The sequence below is a fragment of the Cupressus sempervirens genome, chromosome 1 (genome assembly GCF_028749045.1).
Source record: "Cupressus sempervirens isolate cs-2001-9-10 chromosome 1, ASM2874904v1, whole genome shotgun sequence".
NCBI lineage: Eukaryota > Viridiplantae > Streptophyta > Pinopsida > Cupressales > Cupressaceae > Cupressus > Cupressus sempervirens.
In genome coordinates, this window is record NC_143118.1 from 106,154,585 (window position 1) to 106,181,225 (window position 26,641).

The 26,641-nt window shown below is 32.1% G+C and overlaps 1 protein-coding gene across 1 annotated transcript; it reads left to right on the forward strand.

The window, feature by feature from the left end:
* The first annotated feature begins 2,750 nt into the window (after positions 1–2,750).
* LOC149576441 (ethylene-responsive transcription factor WIN1-like) lies at positions 2,751–5,061 on the forward strand. Its single transcript, XM_089815898.1, has 2 exons — positions 2,751–2,845; positions 3,690–5,061. The coding sequence occupies exons 1-2, from the start codon at positions 2,766–2,768 to the stop codon at positions 4,168–4,170; spliced, it is 561 nt and encodes a 186-aa protein (XP_089672024.1). The 5' UTR covers positions 2,751–2,765; the 3' UTR covers positions 4,171–5,061.
* Positions 5,062–26,641: the final 21,580 nt, after the last annotated feature.

Genomic DNA, 26,641 nt, shown 5'->3' on the forward strand with positions numbered 1-26,641 from the left:
CTACAAAAACTTATTTAAGTTTAATTTCTTTTTGGAAAAAGGAAAAACACATAATATTATATAACTAAAAACACTTTTTATCGTGTTAAAATTATCTATTGTCTAGTACAATTTTTTTTAATTGATTAGTTATGCATTTATATAGTTTTCAATTAAAAGTAAAAAATAGTTTTAAGAGGACCTGAAAATCAGGATAGTATTTAACTGTTACCTAAAATACGTTTGAAATATATAATAAAGTAAACAATGTAACTCTTTTTTTAGATAATATTAAGGTGTGTAATGCTTAATTATTGATGTTGGAGGAAAACTGCAATTTTGGACACCTTTCACAATAAGCTATATTTGTATACAATTTGATAATATAGATTTGAAACGTAAGTTTAAGATTTGATCTTGATGAGTACACTAATAAACTATTTACAATGCACTCAACATCATCACATATAATTTTTGAAAATGTAAAAGAAAATTGCACAACTACAAACTCTTCTTCCCTAACTTGCCTTCTTAATTTGAGTAAATAGGATTTAAAAAGTCTAGTTTATGTAAAATACTTTATAATGAGCCAAGATAATGAAGTAAAATGAATTTTAAATAGCATCAGTACCTTTCTAGACAATGTTAGGGTGCAAAATAAATAACTATTGATGTCAATAACTCAATCCCAAATATCATGAATTGTGGGTCAAGGTAAAGAAATGATAACCTTTTCATGAAGCTTTTATTTAGTTTTCTAATTTCATTTATCTTGGTCACCTTTCACAATGAGGTATATTTTTATAGAATTTGGTAATTCCAAACCTAAGTTTAAGCAACGAGATTGACAAACACACTTCTTCAAAATCTACAATACATTAAACATGTGATTTTCGGAGGAGATAAAGCTAAACCACACAACTACCAAGTGTTCATCCCTAACTTGTCTTTTAATATCTTTTAAATAAAATTTACAAAATATTTTAAGCTCAATTGCTCAAGGCCTCCAAGATAATGAAGCAAAATGAAGTTCCAATACCACAAGTATTTGTAGATAATAATAGGTGTAAAATGATTATTTATTGCTATAAGTAAATTGAAAGGTTGGATGTCACAACTCTCTCAGCACGTCAAGGTCAAATAAATAGTTTGGACACCTTTTACAATAATTTATATTTGTATAAAATTTGGTAATGTAGATTTGAAACCTAAGTTTATCCAACAAACTTAGAAAATAGACTTCTAAAATATTTAAGATTTTATCAACATCATCAGATATAATTTCAAAAGACATAAAATTAAAAGAGCACAACTATCAAGTCTTCTTCCCTAACTAGTCTCCTAATCTTTCAAAATAAGCTTTACAAAATTTATTGCAATCAATTGCCACATAACTCCAAGATAAGGAAGTAAAATGAAGTTCAAAATGACATGAGTAGCTTTCTAGACAATAATAGGTTGTAAAATGGTTGATTATTGGTGCAAAAAAAATTTAAAAGTTTGGATGTTGCAATTGTTTTCCGTGGGTCAAGGGACAAAAAAGTGCTATTATAGACACCTTTCAAAACAAATTATATTTGTATAGAATTTGGTAACCTAGATTTCAAACCTAAACTTAAGTAGTGAGCTTGACAAATACACTTTAAAAAAATTAAGATACATTCAACATCATCACCTATAATTTTGGAAGACATAAAGTTAAAGCACACAACTACCATGTCTTCTTGGCTATCTTATGTTTTAATCTTTTAAAACAAATTTTACAAATTTTTGAAAAAATGATTCATTATTGATGCAAATAATTTGAAAGATTGAATTGCACAACTATCTATCATAGTTCAAGGATCAAAAAAGTGTTATTTTAAGTTCTTCTCACAATAAGATATATTTGTAATTTGGTAATATAGACTTGAAATCTAAATTTAAACATTGAACTTGACAAATAAACTTTTAAAAAATCAGAAAAATATTCAACATCATCTAATACAATTTCAAAAGACACAGAATTAAAATGCACAACTACCAAGCCTTCTTCTCTAACTTGTCTTTCAATCTATTTCAATATTTTTAACCAGACATTACATGTTTTTCTTTAATGCTCTATATAATTTGATTAAAACGAGCTTTACACTACTTGTTAAGTTTGAATGACTCCACCATAATAAACTAAGCTACTACCTCTTCAAACTCATAATGAAAATTGTTGAATAGCAATGAATGAAATGATGGACCTCAAGATTTTCAAGCATTATGCAATATAAATATGGGTAGGTACATATAACTCTGAGCTATTTATGCTGACAAGTAGAATGTAATCCAAAGGCTATCAGGGAAGCAATTTTTCTTTGCCAATAGATCATATGGGGTATTGTACAAACTCCAATCTCCGTGGAGTGAATCCACACCTTGTATATTAATTATCCATCCCTCTGTCAAGCATATCCTATATTCTCTCCCTCGGAAGGCCCATACTGTCAAAATCTATGGCAACTTTTTCACATGGCTGTAATACTCTAGCTCAAGAACGTACAACATATGCATTTATTCTTGTGCCCAGTTTATGTACGCCCGCTTCTTTTGAAAGAGAGATTTAGTTTGGAATTATAAATGCATGCGCTGTTTGATGTTCGTGGCTTGACAATGATATGAAGGTTTAGACAATGTGTAATGCAGAAGTCATTCTAATCAGACAAGGTGTGGTAGACAAGTCATTACAAGATCTCAACATCCATTATATATATATATACTAGTTTGTTGGATTTCCTACAATTCAGAAGAAGAGCATTATGGGGAAGACTCAGAGATATCGTGGAGTTAGACAACGCCACTGGGGCTCTTGGGTCTCTGAGATTCGCCATCCAGTCTTGTACATTCTACATTACTCATGATTATGTTCATTATTTTGTGTTTCTCTACCAATTTTTTAAGATTCTATATAAGCAATCTGCTCATAAAAGTTGGAATCCTTGATGAAATTCAAGATGGTTTTCTAAATAGTTTAATAGTTGATAATCAGTATACTTTGGTAGTTGATTATCATGACATTCAAATTGGGTTTTTCAAAAGCTTATTACTTGATATTCATGAAACTCAAACTAGGGTTTTCAACAACTTATTAGTTGATACTCAGTAATACCTTAGTAGCGTATGATGATCATGCAATTTCATGTTGGGCTTTTCAAATTACTTACTTTTTGATTATCTTGGAATTCAACATAGGATTCTGATTGACTAAAGTAGAATTTAAGATGGGTTCTGACTAACCCATTCAGAGAGTTCAAATTAGGTTGATCATCATGAAATTCAAAATAGACTTTTGTAATCTTCTCTTAGTTGATTTTCACAGAATCAAAATGCATTTTTCTACTTTCAAGCTGATTATAATAGAATTGAACTAGAATTAGGAATGGGTTTTTCCGAATAACCTAGAAGTTGATTATCACAGAACTTGAAATGGATTTTTAATAATGTTATAGTTGATTATCACGAAATTCTGGAGATTTTGGTAATGATTATGAGTAATGATTTCGTAGTTCATAATCATTGAATTCAATTCTACTTTCTTATAACTTATTGGTTGATTTCTTTTTGGAACTTGTGCTATGAATATGCTAGTTGGAGATAATGTACTATAAATGCACTAGTTCTTTTGTTATAGCATCCTCTTACTACTTTTAGTATTAAAAACTTACTGATTGATATTTGTTCAGGAAAAAGAGGGTGTGGCTTGGAACATATGAGACTGCCGAGGAAGCAGCTCGTGCATATGATGAAGCTGCAGCAATTGTGCGTGGTCATGGTGGCGGTTTAAATCTTCCACATAATAGCAAGGCCAATTGTAAGTCAGAGCACAAGAGAGTTTTGACAACAGCCATGATTACGAAGCTCCACCATCTAAATGTAGCCTCAATGAATAAGATGTTTCTGCAGTATGCTGGTAAGAAAAGAGACTCCATATTCTCTTCTTCTTCCTTGGTGTGCTTGAAACTAGACAATGAGAAATCCAATCAATTGGGGATCTGGCAGAACAAAGTGGGTAATGGAGGAGGAGGAGATGATTCCAAATGGGTCATGAAGGTCAAGATCCCTACAATGAAAGTGGATGATGAAAGAGAGGAAGATATTGCTTCTGAGATGATAGAGGAGCTTCTTCAACCCTCCAATACTCTACAATTCTGTCTTATGACCTAAGTTTTAATGAACTTTTTATACCAAAACTATATATACTTTATAACCAATAAGAATTAAGGGATAGTGTACATTCCCTTATGTCTATGCAGGGATCAGAATGCATTCAGAATTATTGCATTTTAGAAATCAGATTTCAATCAATGGTACATTCTACATTCTGATCTCTGCATAGATGCTGCCATGTACATATCTTCCCCATGAATCCTGAGCAGTAAGTTATCTCCAAAAAAATTATCTCATAGTTTATCAATAATTTCTATTTATAAAGATTAGCTATTTGGAATAACTCATGGTCTAAGCAATTGCACGTCTGCAAATTACCATTATTGTACCCACCATTATTGTGCCCACGTTGCCTTTTCTCTTTCTTCTTGAATGTGTATAATGGGAAGGATTATTCTTGTCAGAAATGAGTAGTTTATGTTGAATGGGTCCATTGGGGAAGATTTTTCTTCTTTCATTAACCCAACTCTTGTCAGCAATGAGTAAAGACTGTATTCAGTACGTATGATGTGACTAATCTTCTGCCATATGAACGTATCTAAGTTACACAGAGAACTGGTGGGGACATGGATGAATTGAGGAAATTAAGGTGACGGAGTAAATGTATAGGGAGATGGATACTTTATACATATAAATGTTATCAGCTGAATATGGATACATGGTCCATATTGTGTATTGCTATTAGGTGGCTAATTTTTAGTTTGGGTTTGGATTATTCTTGTATTTTAGACTGCTTCTTTGATTAAGGTTTCAAAGGTCAGTGACAAGAGAAGACTTGGGTGCAAACTTTTTATTTCTGGTCTTGATGGTAAGGAAGTTGAGTAATGGATTGATTGTTATTAAAGTTTGTGTCTTTCTATTTATAAATTGAAACAGATTTTGTAGGCTTATTGACTTATACAAAAGAGATCTATTAAATCAATGATAGCCTCATTCAGTTTGAGAAATTGCATACAAGATAGCGATGCTAATGATTGTAAAGCAATCATTTGTTTATTTATTTATTACTGGATATAAAAGTAATGATAATCTTTCATTCCAGAAATTTCTTACAAAATCCAATGTTAAGATTTTGTTAATGATTGTTAATGATTGTAAAACAGTTTTTCATAAATATTTTATTGATATTAAATGTATGTTTTATAGATGTAATATTTCTACTATTGCTTAAAAGTTTCTAAATTTTAGCTATATGTATATTTTTAAAGTAATCTTTTGGTCCATGTTTCATCATAGAATACAATTTAAAACATGATTTAAAAATATAAACGTTAAATCAGTCGTCAATCATATTACTGTGGACTGTGAAAACTAGATTCTCTAATTTTTAACATTTTATAAAAAATATTTTAATAAGTTTGATTTGGTATTAGATTGTATGTTCAATATTTCAAATTATATTTTCTAGTCTGATATTAGTTGAACACATAATGGAATGTTAGGTTGTAGAATTAATTCATGAAGGATGTTTCAATATAATAATGAAATAATGAGTGCTCTCTTGTCTGAAAGGAACTTTTTTTTACCAAGATTTGTATAATAGAGTCAATTTAAGTTATCTATTAGATGATTATTTTGATTGTCAGATTCACTCAAAAGACTATGGAAATTAAAAGAACCAATAAGATTATAAGAAAACTTGCATCTTTTAATTTAAATAATGAATTTTTTCTAATTTATTCCAAATCTAATACATAATATAAAAAATTTACAAAAGATAAAACCAACTAAACAAAGAATAAAACAATCTTAAGTTATTTAGCTCCTTAATCTGATCCTTTAAAGACAAATTCATTTATAACTTCTTCAACCAATACATTGCCAAAATATAAAAATATGTTATGACTAGAATACTAATGAATTATTTAAAATTCTCACTACCACTTATTATATAAGAATTAAGCTGATTAAATTAATCCCACACAACGATTCACTCTTACAAAACTATCACTCATAAGAAATGCACATTCAATCACAAATGGAAGATATAAATCCATGCTGCCAAAGCAAAACGACCCTCCAAACAGCTTACTCTCAGCAAGACTGATAAATGACTTCCATCCAGCCACAATCCATGCTTCAGGACTAAAATATCAAAATGAAAATTTTGTTTTAAGCACACTGTTCGGTTTCCAATTTATTTCCAGTCCTTTACATGCTCAAATCCTGCTACATCATCCTATGATGTGATAAATATTAGCACTACCTGAAAATTTTAGCAATGCAGTTGCAGGACATAGGGTTATGGTTATACATAGTCTAGAATACTTTTTAAGTCTAGACACATGCACTCGTAAGCTTCGAAGTCTGCAGGACCAATACATTTATAGCTTTTACGTGTTTCTTAGGCTATCCTCATTTCTTGTCACGCTCCTACCCCTTGGGACATCTGGTGTTGTTCATGGACCCATGTGGGTCTTTGGGTTTCCTTCAAATTTCTTTTCATAGAGAGTTATTAACTGCAAGACTGAATCATCCATCTTTGCAATAAAGAGTTCTTAATTGTAACATTGATTATTGTCTCCACATATTGGATTTCAAAAATAGTCTCGTACCTTTTTTAGAATTTGGTCCTATTTAATTATAATATTTTTAAGAAAATCATTCAAATTCTTTTCAATGTAGAGCTTTAGCAATCATTGAGCTATAAATATTTTTATTCAAATAAATTATTTTTAAATTTTTGAATTTGAGAAATAGTTCAAGGATATATAGAAACTCTAAACCCTTAACATAGTTATTTGAGTAAATCTCACCAGTCCTTTGGGTAGTTCAGTCTTTTTGGTAGTTCATGAGCCTTTCTTTGTCACAGCGACTTTATCTATGAAGATTATTGGATGCTTTATATTTCATTGAACCAGTGAAGGAGTTCAACAAGTTGTAAACTATACAAGTTTGAGATTAATTCAAAGTTTGTATGAAATGTTAGCATACTAGAGGCTAAAGAGAAAGAAAGAAAAGTAACACATCCTTGAGAGCATGATAATTTCTAACAAAGGGTAAAATATTAAATGTAGGATTCTAAAACCTTTCATAAAATATTAAGTGGATAAATACAAAAGAATTTTACACATCACCTAGAGTACTAAACTCTTACAAATTTCATTTACATTTACAAGTGTCCTAAGCTCAACTTATCTATAGTTAAGTTAGGTAAGATAAAGATTTTCCACTTCATAACTACATGGTTTTTGCACTTTTCATAGTCTACTAAAATTAATTTTCATTATCTACCTATAGTGATAAATTAAAAAAAGTTCACTAGTTGCATTTATAGCCATCCTCCTGTAAACCAAAATAAGATTTTTTATTCTTGCTGCAAACCAAATTTTAACCAAATTAAAACTAGAAATAAATGTATGCATTGATTCAACACCTTTCTGGCAATCAGTCGCATGATAATAAAAGTATGTCATACAACTACATATGCATAAAAAGATTCATAAAAGTGCTTCAAGAATTTGTATATCTATGCTTTAGAGATCTCACGAGTCTCTCATACAATTTTTGACATAGAACAAGAGAGAAACCACAAAACCCCTAATTTTTTTATTGAATTTATCCCCCATTTTGGTTCTTTTTTATTTTTCATTGAATTTCTCCCCCTTTAGCATCAATGGGAAAGATACCAATATGCCAAATATCAACTATCAAATTGAAATGCCCCCCCTTTAATGAACATCTCCATAAAAGTGCCCTCATTGGATCAAGTCAATCTATAACTAGAAATGCGCCAAATTCCAACAAACCCTATTATGTCAAAAAAATTACACAAGAGCTCTCTAAATAACTCTACTCACAACAACCACTCCCCATAAGGAGTAGTACTGAGCATCAGATCCAAATAAATGAATAATGCTCTGAATATACTAGACTAATGAAAAGTTGCATCAATTACTCTGCACTAGGTGGGATATTGGTGCAGGAGCACATATGTGATAGGAAGATAGCATACACCATTATTAATGTAGAATTGTATTGTGACAAGAAGTTTGGTGGCAACAGGAAGACAACTTGCAATATGACTAAAATGCAAGGGCACAAAGCAGATATCAGAAAGATTTGAGTTTAAAATTGTGTGTGTGAGTTTAGAGTTTTATGTTTTAAAATAAAATTTCTTTTCCATGTGGTGGAAATGTTTAGGTGGCATTCTTATAAGCGTACCCAACATTATCCATGTAGACTTAGTATGAGTTTATTTTAGTTTATTTTGGGTGTGTTTAAAGCTTCTAATTTTCAAAATTGTTTATGGGAAAAATTAAAAGGAAGAAAATAATGAAATATTCGTAGAGCATCATGTGTAGGCATTCAAAATGTAACTATCACAAGAAAGCTATGATGGTTTATTGGGAGTTACATTAGAAGGTTTTTCAAAAAGAGAAAGTGGTGCATATTGTCAGAGGGATTTTTTGGAGAGAGATTTTTGGAGAGAGATTTTTTGGGAGAGATTTTTTTGGGAGAAAGTGAATAGAATGAAGTCCTTGAGTTTTCCTATAATTTTCTTGTGTTTCTAGTGTTGTACAGATGTGATTGTGTAGTATTCTACATACATTTTTTATGTTTGTATTTAGATCTTCATTTTGGAAGAAATCTGAAAATCAAATCTTAATAGTTTGTCATTTTCTTACTTTTCATTCACTATCAGTCTGTTGTTTTGAGAGTGGGGTTTGCATGGAGGTTTTCTAAAAATCATCCAATGATCTTTATCATTCATTGGAGGATCCTCTTTAGTTTCATGCATTTATTTGTTGATGTATTGTTATCTCATATCATGTTATAGGAAAACCCAATTGTAATGCAGATTTGAATGGGCAACATCATCATGTGTTGACCCTTTGTTGAGAAAAATTACAAAATCTACATGCATGCATGCACAATCTGATTTTATGAAGGTTTTAAAATCTCTCTATATCATATTTGGTATCAAAGCCCAACAAAATATATGGGTAGGGAAAGGTGATTTGGTATTTGATTTTGAAGTTATATGGGGTCCATGTAGGAAATAATTGAATCACATATTTGATTGTGAATGTTGAAGGAGAAGGGATCAAAATAAGTTTTGGGTTGATTTTTTACTAAATCACTTGGATGAATCCAAGGAAGTAAATCACTATAATTTTAAAGAGAAATATCTAAAGTTAAAACTATTACATGCATGTCAACATTCCGTAAATCTGAAGCTTCCTGATTTCAGGCATTGTAGTGGAAAGCCTTTCCTTGTCTTTTCATGAAGTATTTCCTTGTTATGCATGAGATTTTTTTGGAAATATTATTGAATATACTCTCATTTGGTTCAAGTTTGGTTCATTTTCATTTAGAAATGATCAAGTTATGCACAATATTGTGACGCTGGTCTATTCAGATTTTAGATTTACAGTCCAAAGAAAAATTTGCAATAGTCACCTATGGTTGCATAAAGACCTAAAAATCAGTGGGATGACAATTCATTATGTTTGGAACAACTTTCATTTTCATTTAGAAATGAGCAAGTTATGCACAATTCTGTGAAGCTGGTCTACTCAGATTTTAGATTTACAATCCAAAGAAAAATTTGTAACAGTCATGTATGGTTGCATAGAGACCTAAAAATCAATGGGACAATAGTTCATTATGTTAGGAACAACTTTCATTCTTTCTATAAAAATTTATGTCATTTTGAGGGGTCAAACACAACCATTTCTAAAAATTGTCCTTTTTAATGTCATTGTTGCTATAGGAAGGCAACAGTTTGGAAATTCTTTTCTTCCTTGATTTTCATGGTGTTAGGAAGGAATGTGGTTGAAAGACATTCAAATTTACCATTTGGAAATAAAGTATGGTTAGTTTTTTTTAGTTTAAGGGATAAGTGTTTGACAAAATTCATGTCAATGTGAAGACATAATTACCACTATTTGAAGGAAATGAGTGAAAGGAAAAGAAATAAGAGAAGAGATTTTCTTTGTACATAGTGTGCCATATTTCAATAGTAAAAGAAAATAGAGATTTTCTTGTACATAGTGTGCCATTCCTCTTATAAGCATACCCAAAATTATCCACTTAGGACTTAGTATGAGTTTATTTTAGTTTATTTTGGGTGTGTTTAAAGTTTCTAATTTTCAAAAATGTTTATGGGAAAAATCAAAAGGAAGAAAATGATGAATATTCATAAAGCATGATGTGTAAGCATTCAAAATGTAATTGCCACAAGAAATCTATGATGGTTTCTTGGGACTTGCATTAGAAGGTTTTTCAAAAAGAGAAAGTGGTGCATATTGTAAGAGGGATTTTTTGGGAGATATTTTTTTGGGAGAAAGTGAATAGAATGAAGTCCTTGAGTTTTCTTGTAATTTTCTTGAGTTTCTAGTGTTGTGCAAATGTGATTGTGTAGTATTATATATACATTTTTATGTTTGTATTTAGATCTTCATTTTGGAAGAAATCTAAAAATAAGATCTTAATAGTTTAGCATTTTCTTACTTTTCATTTCCTATCAATTGGATTTCTCTATTGTTTTGAGAGTGGGCTTTGCATGGAGGTCTTCTAAAGATCCTCCAATGGTCTTTATCAGCCATTAGAGGATCCTCTTTAGTTTCATGCATTTACTTGTTGATGTATTATTATCTCATATCATGTTATAGGAAAACCTAGTTGTAATGTAGATTTGAATGGGAAACATCATCATGTGTTGACCCTTTGTTGAAAAAAAATTATGAATCTCTCTGCATTAGATATCACCCTAAGCATACCTTTGAGATATGCAAAGGTATCCTTAGCTAATGATTTTGTGAATATATTTTCTATCTTTTCTTTTGTACTTACATACTCTAATCTAGTTTTCTTCTCTACAACCTTCTTTCTTAAAAACTGATACTTAATTGCAATGTGTTTTGTCTTTGAATGTAAAATAGGATTCTTTGACATACTAACTATACTTATATTATCACAATGCATAATACTAATGCCAGAAAAAGTAATACCAAAATCTTTTAACATTTTTTCATCCACATTATCTAATTACTATTATTTTTTAATGCAACATATTCTACTTTTGTTGGATTGAAAAATGCAAACTTGCTTCTTACTTGACCAAGATACTAATGTTCCACCAAGAAAGAATGTTCCTTCACTTGTGTTCTTTGTGTCATTTGCATTTCCTGCCCAATTAACATCAATATGCATACAATGTGAAATCATTAGATCTGCCATACCATTAGTCAAAATTCATTGTCCTTTCAAATATCTAAAAAAATCTCTTTATTGTTGCAAAGTGTGTTTCTTTAGGGTTTTCTTGATATCTTGTTATGTTTCCAGTTACATTAGCAATATCTATTCTTACACGAGTCAAATATTATAAACCACCAATCTTTGATATGTACCTTATATTTACATAGCATTAGGTGAATTATCATTATTAGGGTTAGAAGCAAGAAGTTGGGTCTCAAAATCATAGAAGTACATGGATTGAGATCATTCTCTTTTAGAAATGAGCACCCATTTTTTAAAAATGGGTGCCCATATTAGGCTCAGATGCCCAATGAAATTTTTTTTAAATGGGCATCCAATTTTTTCTAAATGGAAATTTTGAATTTCTAAAAACAGGCACCTACTTTTCAAAAATTGGGTGCCCATTTTCAAAAAAAATAAATTATTTTTTTGGGATTTAAAATACGTTTTAAACATCAATTTTACTTTTTCAAAATGGGTGCCCATTTTTTGAATTTCAAATAACAAGCGCCCATTTCTTACAACATAGGGTGATAGTTTATCCTCCTACCTTGGATTTTGATTTTGGATAGGCTTGGTGGGACCAAGCCTATGCCTTGACCTCACACAATTTGGCTAAGGAATTGAAGTGATGAATTCGGACCTTGCCATAAATTTTAGAGGATCTTCCCGATCAATTTTTTTGACAAAATGAAAACCCATTAGAGTTCTCACTGCCTTGATTTCATTAATTAAATTTTATAGCTTTATGACTTTATTTACTAATTTTGCATTATTTTTTAGTCAAAGGTGGTACCTAAATGTAAAATATCAAGGTTCACTAAGACTTTAATAACTTTTCTATTTTATGGTTTTTCTTAAATTAATTTATGTCATCACTCTAGATACAATTCTTTTGAAGTTAAAAAATGTTTTTTGAAAAAAGTAAAATTTTGATCAAATTATGATGTTCATACACAAGAGGTTTCTAATTTAGCTATATAGCCAATTAAAAATTATTCAATTAAAATTTAAAAAATATATATCATTAATCTGTGGTGTGTTAGGAAACTTCCCTTAAAATATTTTACAAAAATTCATTTATTTGTGTCAAATTATGGTGTTTGTACACGAGTGTGGTATTGTCCTAAAACAAGCATTGTGAAAAAGCAATTTTTAAAGATCCATACCAAAAAAAATCAATCATATGGGTATACAAATAAGTTATATATTCAAAAACTACACTCCAACTAGTACAATTTTTAGTTTTGGAGTTTATTCTTATATTCGATCTCTAAATGCCTTCAATTTTAACATCAATTCACAAGAAATTTCAAAAAAAGGAAAAATACTTCCACTTTTTGTGCAAAAGTGAGATCTAACTTCTTTCACTTTCCCTTAGATAATATGCATCTAGTTACAATAGGTCTCCCAACAAATTTATAATTTCCTATATGAAATCTTACCAATAACCCCTTAAGATACTTAGTTTGAGATATGAAAATGTCATCTTTAGTTTGTGTTATTTTCAATCCTACAAATTATTTCATCTCACCAATCATAGAAATTTCAAATTCATCTTTCATTTCATCAGAAAACTAGTTACTTGCTTCATCATTTCCACCAAAATTGATATCATCAACAAGTACTTCAATGATTAGCAAGCCACCAGAATTAGTTCTCAACTACGTATTATTGTCTGCATTACCTTTCTTAAATCCCATACTCAATAAATGTTCATCCAATCTACTAGGATCTAGGTGCTTACTTCAATCCACACAATACCTTCTTTAGCTTGCATACCATGTATTTCTCTTCAATTAATGGAAATCCATTGTGTTGTTCAATGTAGACCTCTTCCTCAAGTTCATCATTGAAGAAAGTTGGCTTAACATCCATCTAATACACTTTGAAATTTTTGTTCAATGCATAAGCCAAAACATTTTAAAAATATTTGGTCTTTACAAAGGAACAAAGGTTTCATTAAAGTATATGCCTTCCTATTGTGAATAGCCTTTACCATCCATCCTTTCTTTGTTTGTTACAACTTCACCTTGCTCATTCATTTTGTTCATGAAAAAACTCATTTGGTATCAATAACATTCTTGTCTTTAGGTCTAGGGGTTGATTCCCATATATTGCTCTTTTCTATTTTCTCAAGCTCTTCTGTCATTGCATTTATTTAAAATTCATGCTTCATTAGTAGTTTTAAGTTCAATATGTGAAATCAATCAAATTTCATCTCTTACCTTACCTCTCATCATTACTCCTCTATGAGCATCTCCAATGATATAATTATTAGGATGGTTCCTTGCAACATATTTAGTTGTTCTATGTTCTTTCATAGGCTCTTTAATCTATACTTTTATTCCATCATTCATTTCAAAGAATAATTATTACTATGTATTTTAATTTATCACTAGTCTCTAAATTGTACTAGCCTAATTTGAATAATCATCTAATTTATATATTCAAACATTCTTTCCTATAACTAAAATCTCTCATCAATCTTGTCATTAGTACTCTTACCAATTTTCTTCAAACTCATATTATAACATCTATATGTCTTACTCTTAGTAGAATAACCAAGGAATATGTCATCGTCACTTCTATGATCAATTTTTCCTATCTCATCTTCTCTTTTGATAGAATATTTACTTCCAAAAGTTCTAAATTATTTAATAGTAGGTGTATGACAAAACATAGTTCGTAAGGATTTTTACCTATTCCATGCTTGATCTTAACTCTATTTATAATGGCTATTATATAGTATTAATTTCTTCTCTCCAATGTACATGTGACACATTACTGTCAAGAAACATTGCTCTAGATGCTTTACTCACTATTTTGTTCCTCCTCTCTGCTATATCATTTGTTTGTAGTCTCTTAAGTGCTAAAACTTGTATGGTAATACAATTATCCTCTCAAAATACATTAAAATTATTAGAAGTAAACTATCCACCTTTGTCAGGTCTCAAACATTTGATTCTTACACCAAATTCATTCTCAACGGTTGCCTTAAATATATCAAACTTATCAATTTAAGCCTTTGATTTCTCTCTCAAAAATGAAACCCACATCATTCTAGTGAAAGCATCAATGAAAATAATGAAATACCTCTCTCAATAGAAATATCTAGTCTTTTTAGGACCACAAAAATTAAGATGAACAATTTCTAACTTTTCTTAAGTAGTAAATGTTTTGATAGGAAAGGTACTCTTCTTTTTTTAGCCATCAAACATTCTTTACACATCATGTTAATAGGTTTTCAAAATCTTTGGCAGATCTCTCACAATATTAGAATTACTCACCTTCACTGTATTATCAAAATTTATGTGACAAAAATATTCTATGTCATAGCTAAATCTCATCAATTTTTTCAACTAAACAATTAACCTAAGTACGATTCAATTGAAATATATTACCTCTTGTTCTTGCCCCTATGCAAATCAATCTTCCATGTGTTTCCTTGATTGTACATGTCTTTTAAAAAAAATGTAAGTGGTAACCCTTATCAGCAAGTTATCTAATGCTCAATAGGTTATGTTTCAAACAATCAACAAGGTATATTTCTTGAATGTTAGTCTTACCATCAATAGTAATGCATCCCTTTCCATTAATAGAAAAAGGTGCATTCTTACCAACTCTAACTACACCTTCATCATCATACTCTTGTTTAATTTATTTGTTTTTTATGGAGTATTCCTAGTGTTAGCATGAATGTTGATGCTATGAGAAAATATTGCAGAACAGTGTTATGACTTTGTTTGTCATTGTTGACAACATCATAAGACTGATAGAGTAGCAGACTAAGATCTATGTATTGAGGGAATCACATTATGTATCTTCCATGCATAGTTAACAACATATACTACAACATGTACTTGAAATGTGGTCAAGTGTGTAAAACTTGAATCAACAATGTATGGAAGATATTAATGATTTACAAAGATCCGTAGGGAAACAAAGTATTGAGAAAATAGTCTCTATTGTATGATCAATATAACAAATTGTGTTTGGAATAAAGGGTTGCATAGCTAACTAAAGGGAGTATCACTAACAACTGATTATGTTAGTAAGTGCATAGGTATAGAAGTTGTACATTTGAAATTTTGGAAATAATTGTGAGCTAACAACATTAATTAAATATGTATTTCATTTAATTAAATATGGAGCCAACTCAAATGAATGTTAAATGTATGAAGTTGACTCTAAAGATTAATAATTTATTATGGTATAAAGGAAAGGTGTTTTCCAAGTTCTAGAGATTGTAATTGTGATTGAGAAGACTTGCAAATTATGAAGTAGAAGAGAAGAGTAATTTGCTGATGTGTGTAAGTGACCTTAAGGGTTACTAATGAGTTCTAGATCTATTTGCATGATCTAAAAGTGAAGGAGTTTGAAATACTAGACAAAGGAATAGAAATGAGATTGTTCCACATCTATTATTCTACAAGGAATAGTATGGAGATCAATTGGATAGTGGGTTTATTGATCTAATCCTGAAGCTATTTGGATAGTGGGTTCAGTTGCCTTCTTCAAATCCTAACAGGGTTGAAATCTCCTAACAGGGAATCAAAGTCTCCTAATAGGGACTCTTTGTACTAAGCATTATAATAGAATCCTAACAGAGTCTATCCTCTAATAGGAAATATTTAAATTAGTACATTATTTTGTGGGCATCACTCCCACCATGGTTTTCCCTCTGATCAAGGGTTTCCCTAGTTGACATATCTGGTGGAAGTGTGTATGCACATTTCTTTATGATTGCTATTTACTTTGACTGATAAAGTAAGAATTGTTAAAGATTGATACATAACTGATTCACCCCTCCCCCTCCCCAAGTTATTTTGGTGAACTATTACTTCTAACAATTGGTATCAAAGCCTCAGGTCCTTGAAAGAAAGTTTAAATAAATTTGTGAGATCCATGTAAAATATGTTCAAAAATGAAAGTCCTAGATTTGATGGCACAAACGATGATAGCTGGAAGGATAAAATGAAGACTCATCTCTTATGCATGGGACTAGGATATTGGCTTGTGACTAAGACATCCAAAAATATTTCAAAAGAAGACAATCTTGAAACCTAAACCAAATAACAAAGAGAAGTATTTATGTGCATTATAAGGGCAAGAGAAGCAATACTATCAACATTTCCTGAAAGTGAGTACAGTTAGGTAAATGTTAAATCCAAGAACACCTTAGCAAAATGGAATTTCTGAAAAAATAAATAGGTATATTATTAATTATATTGATGATTTAGAAGGGTATTTATCAAACACTTTGGAGAGAAGTAGTAAGCACTACAATTTACACATTGAGCAAAGTTTAGTTAAAGAAAGTCATAAACAAAACTCCCTATGAGCTATCGCATGGTCATTCACCTTGTATAAGTTATTTCAAAAATTTTGGGAGAAGATGCTAAAAAATAAATAAATAAATAAATAGAGATAACAATAAAGGTAATTTTGACCCAAAAAGTGATGAGGGTATATTCTTATAGTATTCTACAACAAGAAAGGCCTACAAATGTATGAATAAGAGAATTGACAAGATACTAGAAAGTGAAAATGTGAGAATTGATGAATACTTAGAGTAGAATGGTGAACCAACAAAAAGGAACCATAAGAATATAAAGGGTTTATATTTATACAAAAAATAGAGTGGAACACTATAGTAGAAACGATGGAAAGATAGATCAATAAACAAGAATTGGTTCAAGAAGTTGAAGAAAGTCCTAGAATCGAACTAGTATTATAACGGCATGTAAAGTTGAATCTTTCCCCTAATCAATTATTGGTGACAAAAAAAATTGTGTGTTACCAAGAAGGAAGGTTAGAGAAGGTACCTATTTTCTATCTAAATTTGAACTAAAAATAGTGAAATATTTATTGGAAGATAAAGACCAGGTGAAAGCTTTGGAAGAAGAATTGGAATAGATTGAGAAGAACAAGACCTGGACATTAGTGCCCATATCAGTGTCCACAAGAATGTGATTTGTATGAATTAGATTTGTAGAAACAAGATGAATGATACTGGTGAAGTAGTAATGAACAAGGAAACATTTGTGTGCAAAGAATATTCCCAAGAGGAAACCTAGACTATGGAGAAACATTTGCACCTATGGCTAACCTTGAAAGAGTAAGGATATTGCTTGCATATGCCACATTTAAAGAATTCAAGGCATATCAAATGGATGTTAAATAGTATTTTATTAATGGTGTCCTAGTAGACGATTTTGTTGAAATGTTCAAAATGGGAAGAGTACTTCTACGAGGGGGGTTTGAATCAGAAGTATCCTACTTTTAACCTTTTTCAATCCTTTAAATCAAACAACTGCAATATAAACTACATGCATGTAAACATATAAATGAACATAAAGTAAACACATGCACATGACACACAACACTAGATTTGGTAACCCAAAAACCCTCCAAAAATAAGAAGGTAAAACTGGGGTGGGGATGATACCCACAAATATCACTACAACAATAAATATTTGACTGCTTTTGATGGTTTTCCCTGTGAAAGGCTTGCCCTATTAAAGGCTTTACACTATATTAATAGTGACCTGATTAGAGGGTTTACAAACACTTCACATGAAGTGTCACCCTATTAGAGGATTTACAATATGTTGTTAAATCCACCTAATATAATAGGATTTTCAATCACCTTCTCCAAAGGTTCTCCTACCTAGCTGTTAAGCTTACCTATCAATATGGGATTTCCAACTTCTAATACAATGGCAAGAAACTATTTGGAATCTTTGACTTGATTGCATACAATCTTTAATTGCTAATTTCAGGCACTTGTTCTGCTCCTTCTGACCTTGATCCTCTGAGATCTAATATATGGTCATGTCTCTTGTCCCTTATACTATTCTAATCAACTAGATGTATAATTGTTGCTCTGTTCCTCTAAGTCTTACTCACTTCACATTGAATTTTGCTATAATCTCCCCATACACTATTCTCATTCACATACCTAATGAATTTTTTGACCTCCTTTTAAAGATTGTGAAGACTTAGGGTTAGGTATGGATCTACGATCCATATTGAATCTCAAGTTCCTGCTCATTTCTTGCATTTTTCTCATTGATTGCATGCCTTCTCCATTTTTCTAATTGGTTGCATGTTTATTGCATAGGAAACATAAAAGATTCATCCTTATCCTTTTTCTCCTTCAAAATCCTTCTATGTTGGCTCCAAAAATGGTTTACATCTGTGAGGGCACAAACTAATATGTTGATTTTGTTCTACTCGGCACATACTAGACTACTAGTGCTCAGCACATATACTATCCTACATTTCTTGCAACCTATTACACTCTGACTTTCTCAGCACATATATGATTCTTGCTCACTTAGCATATGAAGCATTTTGACTTGTTCGGCATCAACTGTGACTTGGCACCTATATGTCACTCGGCACTTATATACTGCTTGGCACTTGAAGTCACTCAGCACCTGTTGGAATTCTGGCTCGGCACACACTGTGGCTCAGTATACATAGTGTACTCAGCTTCAATACAAAAGGTGGTTAAGTGTGTTGACACTCAAATGTCAAAACTACTTAAGACCAACAATCTCCCCCTTTGACATGAGTGTCAAAATCACTTAACCAAACATTTATTCATCTGTCCTTATGAGTACCTTATCCAAAAAAGTTCAAAATTTTTTCAAAATACCTTAACTCCCCTTGAGCTAATTTTTCCTTGGCATTCTTGCAATTATGTTCTGATGTGCCTAATACTCTTTGTCTTTTAGTCTTGTTCCTACATTTTGTACTTGTATTCTATATCTGATCGTATCTTCCATATGCTTGTCAAAATTTTGTATCCCCCCCTTTTTGCTATCAAAAATTTATAGTATTCTCCCCCTAAAACATATATCTCCCCCTTTCCTTATTTCTCCCCCTTTTTGACACTAATGTCAAAGGGTTCTAAGGAGTAATACCACACTTAGCCAAAAGAATTAATATTGACCTCCATTATTATTTTTAGAGCTACATCCCAATTCTCCAAAGTAATGTCAAGTGACTTGTGCTAGATGGAATTCTCTACAACAAGGTGTACAAGTCCATCAAGTGTAGAAAGATTTGGATCTTTCTTTAGAATTGTCTTCGCAGACACTTGCTCCTTTTGGAGGACTTCTAAATGAGGGATTATGGAGGACTGAATTTGCATCAATTTAGCCTTGATATTGACCTCCTCTTCTGTAAGTACAGCTAATTCCCTTTGAGTGTGAAGCGATTGTGCAAAATGCTTCTCACTTTGAGCTAGATCTCTAGGTAATTGCATGCTAGATATTTTCAAGTTTCTTTCCAAGCTCATTATTCTTTGATTAGTTTCTTGTGTGAAATTGGAAAAATCACACAACTTCCTATATAATGAAAAAATGTTTTCAAGGACAATTTTGACCTTATCAATTTTCTTGGCCAACCCAACTTGTTCAAGTACTATTCTACTTAATATCTTTTCATTTACTTTTCCTTGAAACTTTCTCTTTGACCATTCCATGAGTTTAGCATTGGTGTCCCGGTCTTCATTTGTCACCTAGTCAACTATGTCTGATAGTTGCTCAATTATTGGCTTTGTTTCATCTGGTGACTGCAAGTTGAAGGCATCTAAAAAGATGTCCTTTATGTCATGAAGTGCTTGCTTATGTTTGAACTCCTTCCTTAATATCTCCTACCTCATCCTTCTATCTAATGCATTTTGCATTTTAGTCATTTGTGCCATTGTAATGGTCTTGGAATCATAGGAAGGAATCACAATATCTTCATCTAATTCAAGGTCTCCATAGTGAAGTACCCTAGCCACTCTAGTTGAACTCGAGCCTAGAGTTGAAATTGCAAGGAGATGGCTTTAGTGTTTAGCTTTTGAATTGTCTTTGTAGGAGTGCCAGTCTTCAGTAGTTCTACCAATGCTTGAATGGATGCCTACTCCTTTTCTTTTGTTGTATCCTCCTTTTCATCTAACTTCCCTTCCTCTGCACTCAACATCTAATCAATATCACTTGTTTCACTTGGTGGAGGTGGTGGTAGAAGCATAAAAAAATTAGTCCTAGTAGTTGTGTATGTGAAAGGCGGTACCTTTGGTTTCACCTTTTCCTTTTGTAGTGCTGCTACTACTTTTTGTAATTCATCAACACTCACCAATATAGGGGTTGAGCATAATTGTGCTTGTAAAGTAGATTGGTGAAGGATCTTGGAGAGTTCCTCTGCAGTAAGTAGATTGATGTTCTAAGATGACTTGTCAGTAACATCCTTTATGATTATTGTTTCCATAGGTGTGATGGTTGTATGAGGTGGACTGGGAGGTGGCAATTGTGTGTCTTGCACACTCTATTCTTCTTCTTGTTGCTGATCAGTTGTTGCCATTGTTTCTTCCTCTTTAGTTTTTTCCTCTTATTCTTTCTCCTTATTCTCTTCCTCTCCTCTTTCTTCCTCATCTTTCTTTTCTTCCTCTTTCTTTTCTTCTTCTCCTTTCTTCTCTATTTCCTTTACCTCTACCTCACCTTTCTGCTCTTCTGCTTTCTTTTCCTCTACCTTCTCTTTGGCACTAGTTTCTACCTTATTTTTTCCCTCTACTTTATCATCAGTAATCTTATAAATTGTTTGCCACAATTGTGTAGATTTATTCACAACATCCTCAACCTTGTTTTGAAGGATGTTGAAGGCTCTATATTTTGGTGCAAACTTGCCACCATGTTTCTTGTTTTCCTTTATTATTTGAGCCTTTTTCATGTCAGGCTTCACTTGAGCTAGGGTAGATTCTTTGATCTCCCTTTCTATCTTTAGACAATAATACCATTTATTCTCAACTATCTCATACAATTCCTTTGGCATAGTATTGTCAAGTTCTAGAAGTGTGTTTTTGAATTCTGCCATCATGGCATACACAGATTCCTATACTTTATTATGCTCTTCCCTACTGAGCTTATTGAAATTAAGAGTCTTTAAATCATTCAAATCTAAAATTTTAATCTTGTCACAAAGTTTGTCAATTGCAGATTTTGGAGGATGACTTACCACTTTAAACTGGCTGATGTCTTCTGACTCTATTCTCTCTTTATCATCTGTATATGGTTGTGCCACATACCTTCTTCTTTTCTTGGGCTCTTTAGTAGGTTGTGTAGTGGCTTTCTTCTTCTCTTTTGATGTCTCTTTAGCTTTTTGAGTAGATGCTCTTGTAGTGGCCCTTGTTGCTGGAGCTGGTTTGGCTTGAGCTGGATTTGTTTCCTTTTTGACCTTTGGTTGAGCTGCAAGCTAAGTTTTAGCCTTTCTTTTCTTTTTCTCGGTAGGTGTAGGTGCTTCCTCAACTTCTTCTCCCTTAGCACCTTCCTCCTTGTCTTATCCTAGGCCTTGTGTTAGCTCTTCTAGGCTTTGCCCTTGCTCTTCTTCCTCCTCACTATCTCCTTCTACTTCTCCTACTTCTTCTTCACCTGCTTCTCCTTCAATGTTTGCTCCAAATGTCTTCTTAATCTTCTTTACCATTTTATCTTTCTTTTTGATAACAAAAGTTTTTTTCAATTTAGTATCAACTTTGGACTTAACAAAATCATATGTCCCAAAGTGAAAAGCCTTCTTGTCTATCTCTTCTACTAGCAATGTTGTGATTGCTGTTGAGACTTCATCTACATCAAGCTCATATCCTAATGGCCTTAGCCATCTTACTCTTGGTATTGCTGCTTGGATGTAGGTGTAGTCAATGTCAACCAAGAAACATATGTCATTGACATGTTTTTCTACTAATGAGACTGGTATTCTCATTCTCTGCTCATGGACTTCTTAAAGTCTTCAAAATAACTAGTCATCTGAACCTCAAAATTATCTCCCATCTAATCAATGAATTCATTAAATTGGGTGATTGCAAACTTGTTGGAATTCTAGTTTACTTTCCCAATTAAAGGGAATTCTTCCATCACATAAAAGAATATACACATAAGAATTTAGCCAAATTTGCATTGTGCTCCCTTAGGTCTTCTTATAGCTCCCAATTTTTCATTAATTTGCTGAAGCATTAGCTCTACTAGATCATAGGTATGATCTTTCTTCACCAACTTGTAAGCCACATCAACAACTATATAGGGTACATTGTTCAATCTGCTAGATTGATAGAATTTATATGAAATTATTCTCACAGAAAAGTCAAGTAGAGGTTCAATTATAGTGTCAATGGTCATTCCCTTATTATTCCATTTTTCTCCAGTATTCTTCTCAATAACCTCCTTTCTGTCACTTCTCAAGGTCTTTAGCTGATCTAGGGTTGGGAGTCCTATAACCCTATGCACTATCTATATGCATGAATATGTGGCCTCTGTTTAACACACACACTTCAACATGGTCTTTATTTGCAGATTCATCCTGGAATGAACATGAGATTGTTCACCCAATAATAGTCTGGAAAGGTGACCTCTTGCCTTCTATCTAAAGGGATTTTTCCTATTAATGTCCTCAAATTCAAGGTGCAGGCAACCAGACCCTCTAAGAATGAAGGATTTAAAGAAAGCTAATCTATATGAGTGTGCAAAGTAATCTAGAATGATTATGCAACCAATTTAAGAACATATAAAATGAGATTAACTAGATGTATGCATATTAAATCTAGATGATTTTTAAATCTAAATGATAAAAAGCTTATGAGAATAATAAGTACATAATTCAGTAGAGATTTGATAGCAATAATATTCAACCTCCGTAATGAGGAATTATGAGTCCCTTAAATAGAATTCCTAGAATCTATCAACGGGTGAGATCAATTCGGATCAACGGTTAGGATTGAAGGAAAGATTTAGCTAAAATGGAAACTTCCTTGTGTAGGTGAAGTGAACCATTTTTTATATGAGTGTGATGAGCAGTTAACTAAATTGCCATGGGTGTGAGATCAAGTTAACTAGATTGATTCCAATTCAAGAGAGAGTTCACTCAAAGTTTCCATTTAGAACTAAAGAGTAGAATTAAGAAAGATATTTAATTTAATAAAATGAGATATGACCTCATAAATACCTTTTCTATTTAATTAAATGATCACATTCAATTAATTAAATAGGCATATTTATTAAATTAAATAAATTTAATTCCTTAGTACATTAGTCTTAGGGCATAATTTAATTTAATTAAAGTATAAATACTTAATAATTAAATTAAATATTAATCAATAGGTTTTGATGTGACTAACATGAGTAAATACTATAGGAATTAAATAATGAGCATGATGAATGCAGATTAGAGTTTTTTGCATTTGACAATTAAGTCAAGTAGCGAATATCAGAACAAGAATTTGCCTGCTAGAATATGACTTTAGCAATTATCAGGATAGACTAGAATTGGTATCATGGCAATGACCCAATTTTGGGGTATTACACTATCCTCTTCATAATCTTGATAGGTCATATCTCCATCCATAGACATCCATCATGAATTTGGCTTAGGACAATGCGAATCCATTCTATCTTAAACACCATAGGGAAAACTAGGGTTTTGGTCAGACCCTTCTTCTCAACAATTTGGAACTCATCCATTAATATCCCATTGTCACATAGCTTATCATAGGCATGGAAGATTTCTAGATCACCTATGGCACCAATTTTATAGTTGTGACACTTTCTTACATCTTGAACCATGACAACCTTAGGTAGGATAATGGATAATGCACCAACTAGGTCATTTCTATAGGCAACCTTGGGTATTGGCCTAAATTTGGGCTACTTGACCTCATTGCTAACTAGTTGAATCTCATGATCTTCCCTAGCCTTGGGGTTTCTTGAACTAGAGGCCATTTTACTGAATTGGAGTTTAAGTTATATTGAAAACTTTAACTTCTACGTAGCTCAACACTTGATAAATACCTTTAAATCGATGAGTTCATGCTAAATTACTATAGAAATCAATGCAAATGGTTGTTAGGTTGCTGCTTGATCACTTCTTCTCTCTTCTTGACTTTTCTTCATGTTCAAGTGGCATAAAAATGAAAAAAATTCAACCTTATACCTATCAAAGAACTAGCATTAAATGCTTCATGCATACATCTGTAAACTCGGCACTTAAAGGATTCAAAATTACTTAGCCCCATTGTATTTCATTTACTTGGCCTCCACTAGACTTTTACTTCACTCGGCTTCAACTATCAACTTGGTCACTATTAGAAACTTGGCATCCATTGGAGCTTTACTTGGCATCTAAGAGTAACTTGGTAGCTTCTTCGAAAAATTTCTTGGCATCTTTTCTTATTCTAATTTCTTCCTTGCAGTACTCCTTTGTTCTTTGGGACTGATGTATGAGATAACTTTGTATATCAGTTCCATACATCTATTTTTCTTAGTTGGATGAAGTGTGATCACTTGACCTTTTGGGTGAAGTGATCTCTCCATTTGATGTGCTGCACTCACCTTTCTTTTTCCAAGTCTTGTTCATTTGTCCTCTTATTTTCTCAACATTAACCTTCTCTTTTCCTTTGTTGACTTATGTCTTAGGTGATTTTGACTTTGTTGGGCAATTCTTGCTGATATGACCTATTTTCAAGCAACTAAAACATGTAGTTTGGCTTAGCCATCTTCTGTAACTTCCTCTAAAATGTGTCCTTATGCAATTTTTAGGAATGTGTCCATACTCTTGACAATAGTGATAGCTATACCTAGTATTGTAATCCCAATTGTAGTGATGACCATGGTTATTTCCTCTTACAAGATGATTAGGTGTCCACACAGGCTTTGATCTACATTCAAATGCTCTATGTCCATACTCTTTGTAGTTGTAGCATTTTCCTTCAAATCGTGGTGTCCTCATAGTATTGGTTCTACATTCATGTGCTTGATGTCCTTACTTTTTGCACTTGTGACAAAAGCTTGCATTAGTAGGCTTATCATGCTGATGACTATTCTTGCTCCTACACACATTAGAGGTATGTCCATTTTTACAAAAGAAATGACAAGTAGGTTTAGTGTTCTTACTTTTGTTAGTCCTTTCTTCTATATTCTTAGATGATTCTCCTTATTTAGTGCTAGTGTAGCAAAGCCCTAAAGTGTCATTACTAGCCCTTGGTGATTTCAATAATTGCTTAAAGTACTTGATAGCCTCATTGGGTTTGTTGTAGCTTTTTGTTATATCCTTCTCTCTTGTCAATTCACTTTGCAATTTTTCATTCTACATCTTCAAGGTGGAGATCTCAATGTCCTTCATGTTTAGCTCATGATGTGCATTCATCATCTAGCTTAAGGTGTCTAGCTACATGTTTGAGATCCTTTCAAACTCAATTATCTTCTCTTCCAGTCTATTGGTAAGATTTGTCTTGTCATCTTCTATCATGGCCTTATCTTCAACATCTCTTTTCTTTTGTTTAGTTACTTCACAAAGCATTATGGCTTGTGATTCTTGTTCAAGCTTGAGTAATCTGATTTCTTCAGCTTGTGCTCTATTTTTCACCATCAATTTTTCTATTGCTGCATCAAATTCCTTGGAATCTCCATTTGAGAACACTTGTGTAGTATCAATATCCTTGTAGTGTATGTCATTTTCAGCTATGGCTATCTCCTTCAATCTTTTTAAGGAATTTCTCAATTCTTCTTTGGTTTCTTCCACTTTGTGTAGAGCTAGGTGCACATCAATCACCTGATTGTCTATGATCTTCCCAAGTTTGAAGACTTCCATCTTTAGACCTTTTCTCTAAGCTGTTAGGCTTCTTCTTGTGAAAACCTTCATTCTGATACCAATTGTTGGAATGTTAAAAATGGGAAGATACTTCTAAGAGGGGGGGTGAATCAGAAGTATCCTACTTTTAACCTTTTTCAATCCTTTAAATCAAAAAATTGAAATATAAACTACATGCATGTAAACATATAAATGAACATAAAGTAAACACATGCACATGACACACAACACTATATTTGGTAACCTAGAAACCCTCTAGGAATAAGAAGGTAAAAATGGGGTGGAGATGATACCCACAAAAATCACTACAACAATAAATATTTGACCACTTCTAATGATATGCCCTGTGAAAGGCTTGCCCTGTTAAAGGCTTTACACTATATCAATAGTGACCTAATTAGAGGATTTACAAACACTTTACATGAAGTGTCACCCTATTAAAGGATTTACAATAGGCTATTAAACCCACCTAGTACAATAGGATTTTCAATAACCTTCTCTAAAGGTTCTCCTACCTAGCTATTAAGCTAACCTATCAATATAGGATTTCCAACTTCTAATACAATGGCAAGAAACTATTAGGAATATTGGACCTGATTGCATACAATCTTCAATTGCTGATTTTAGGCACTTGTTA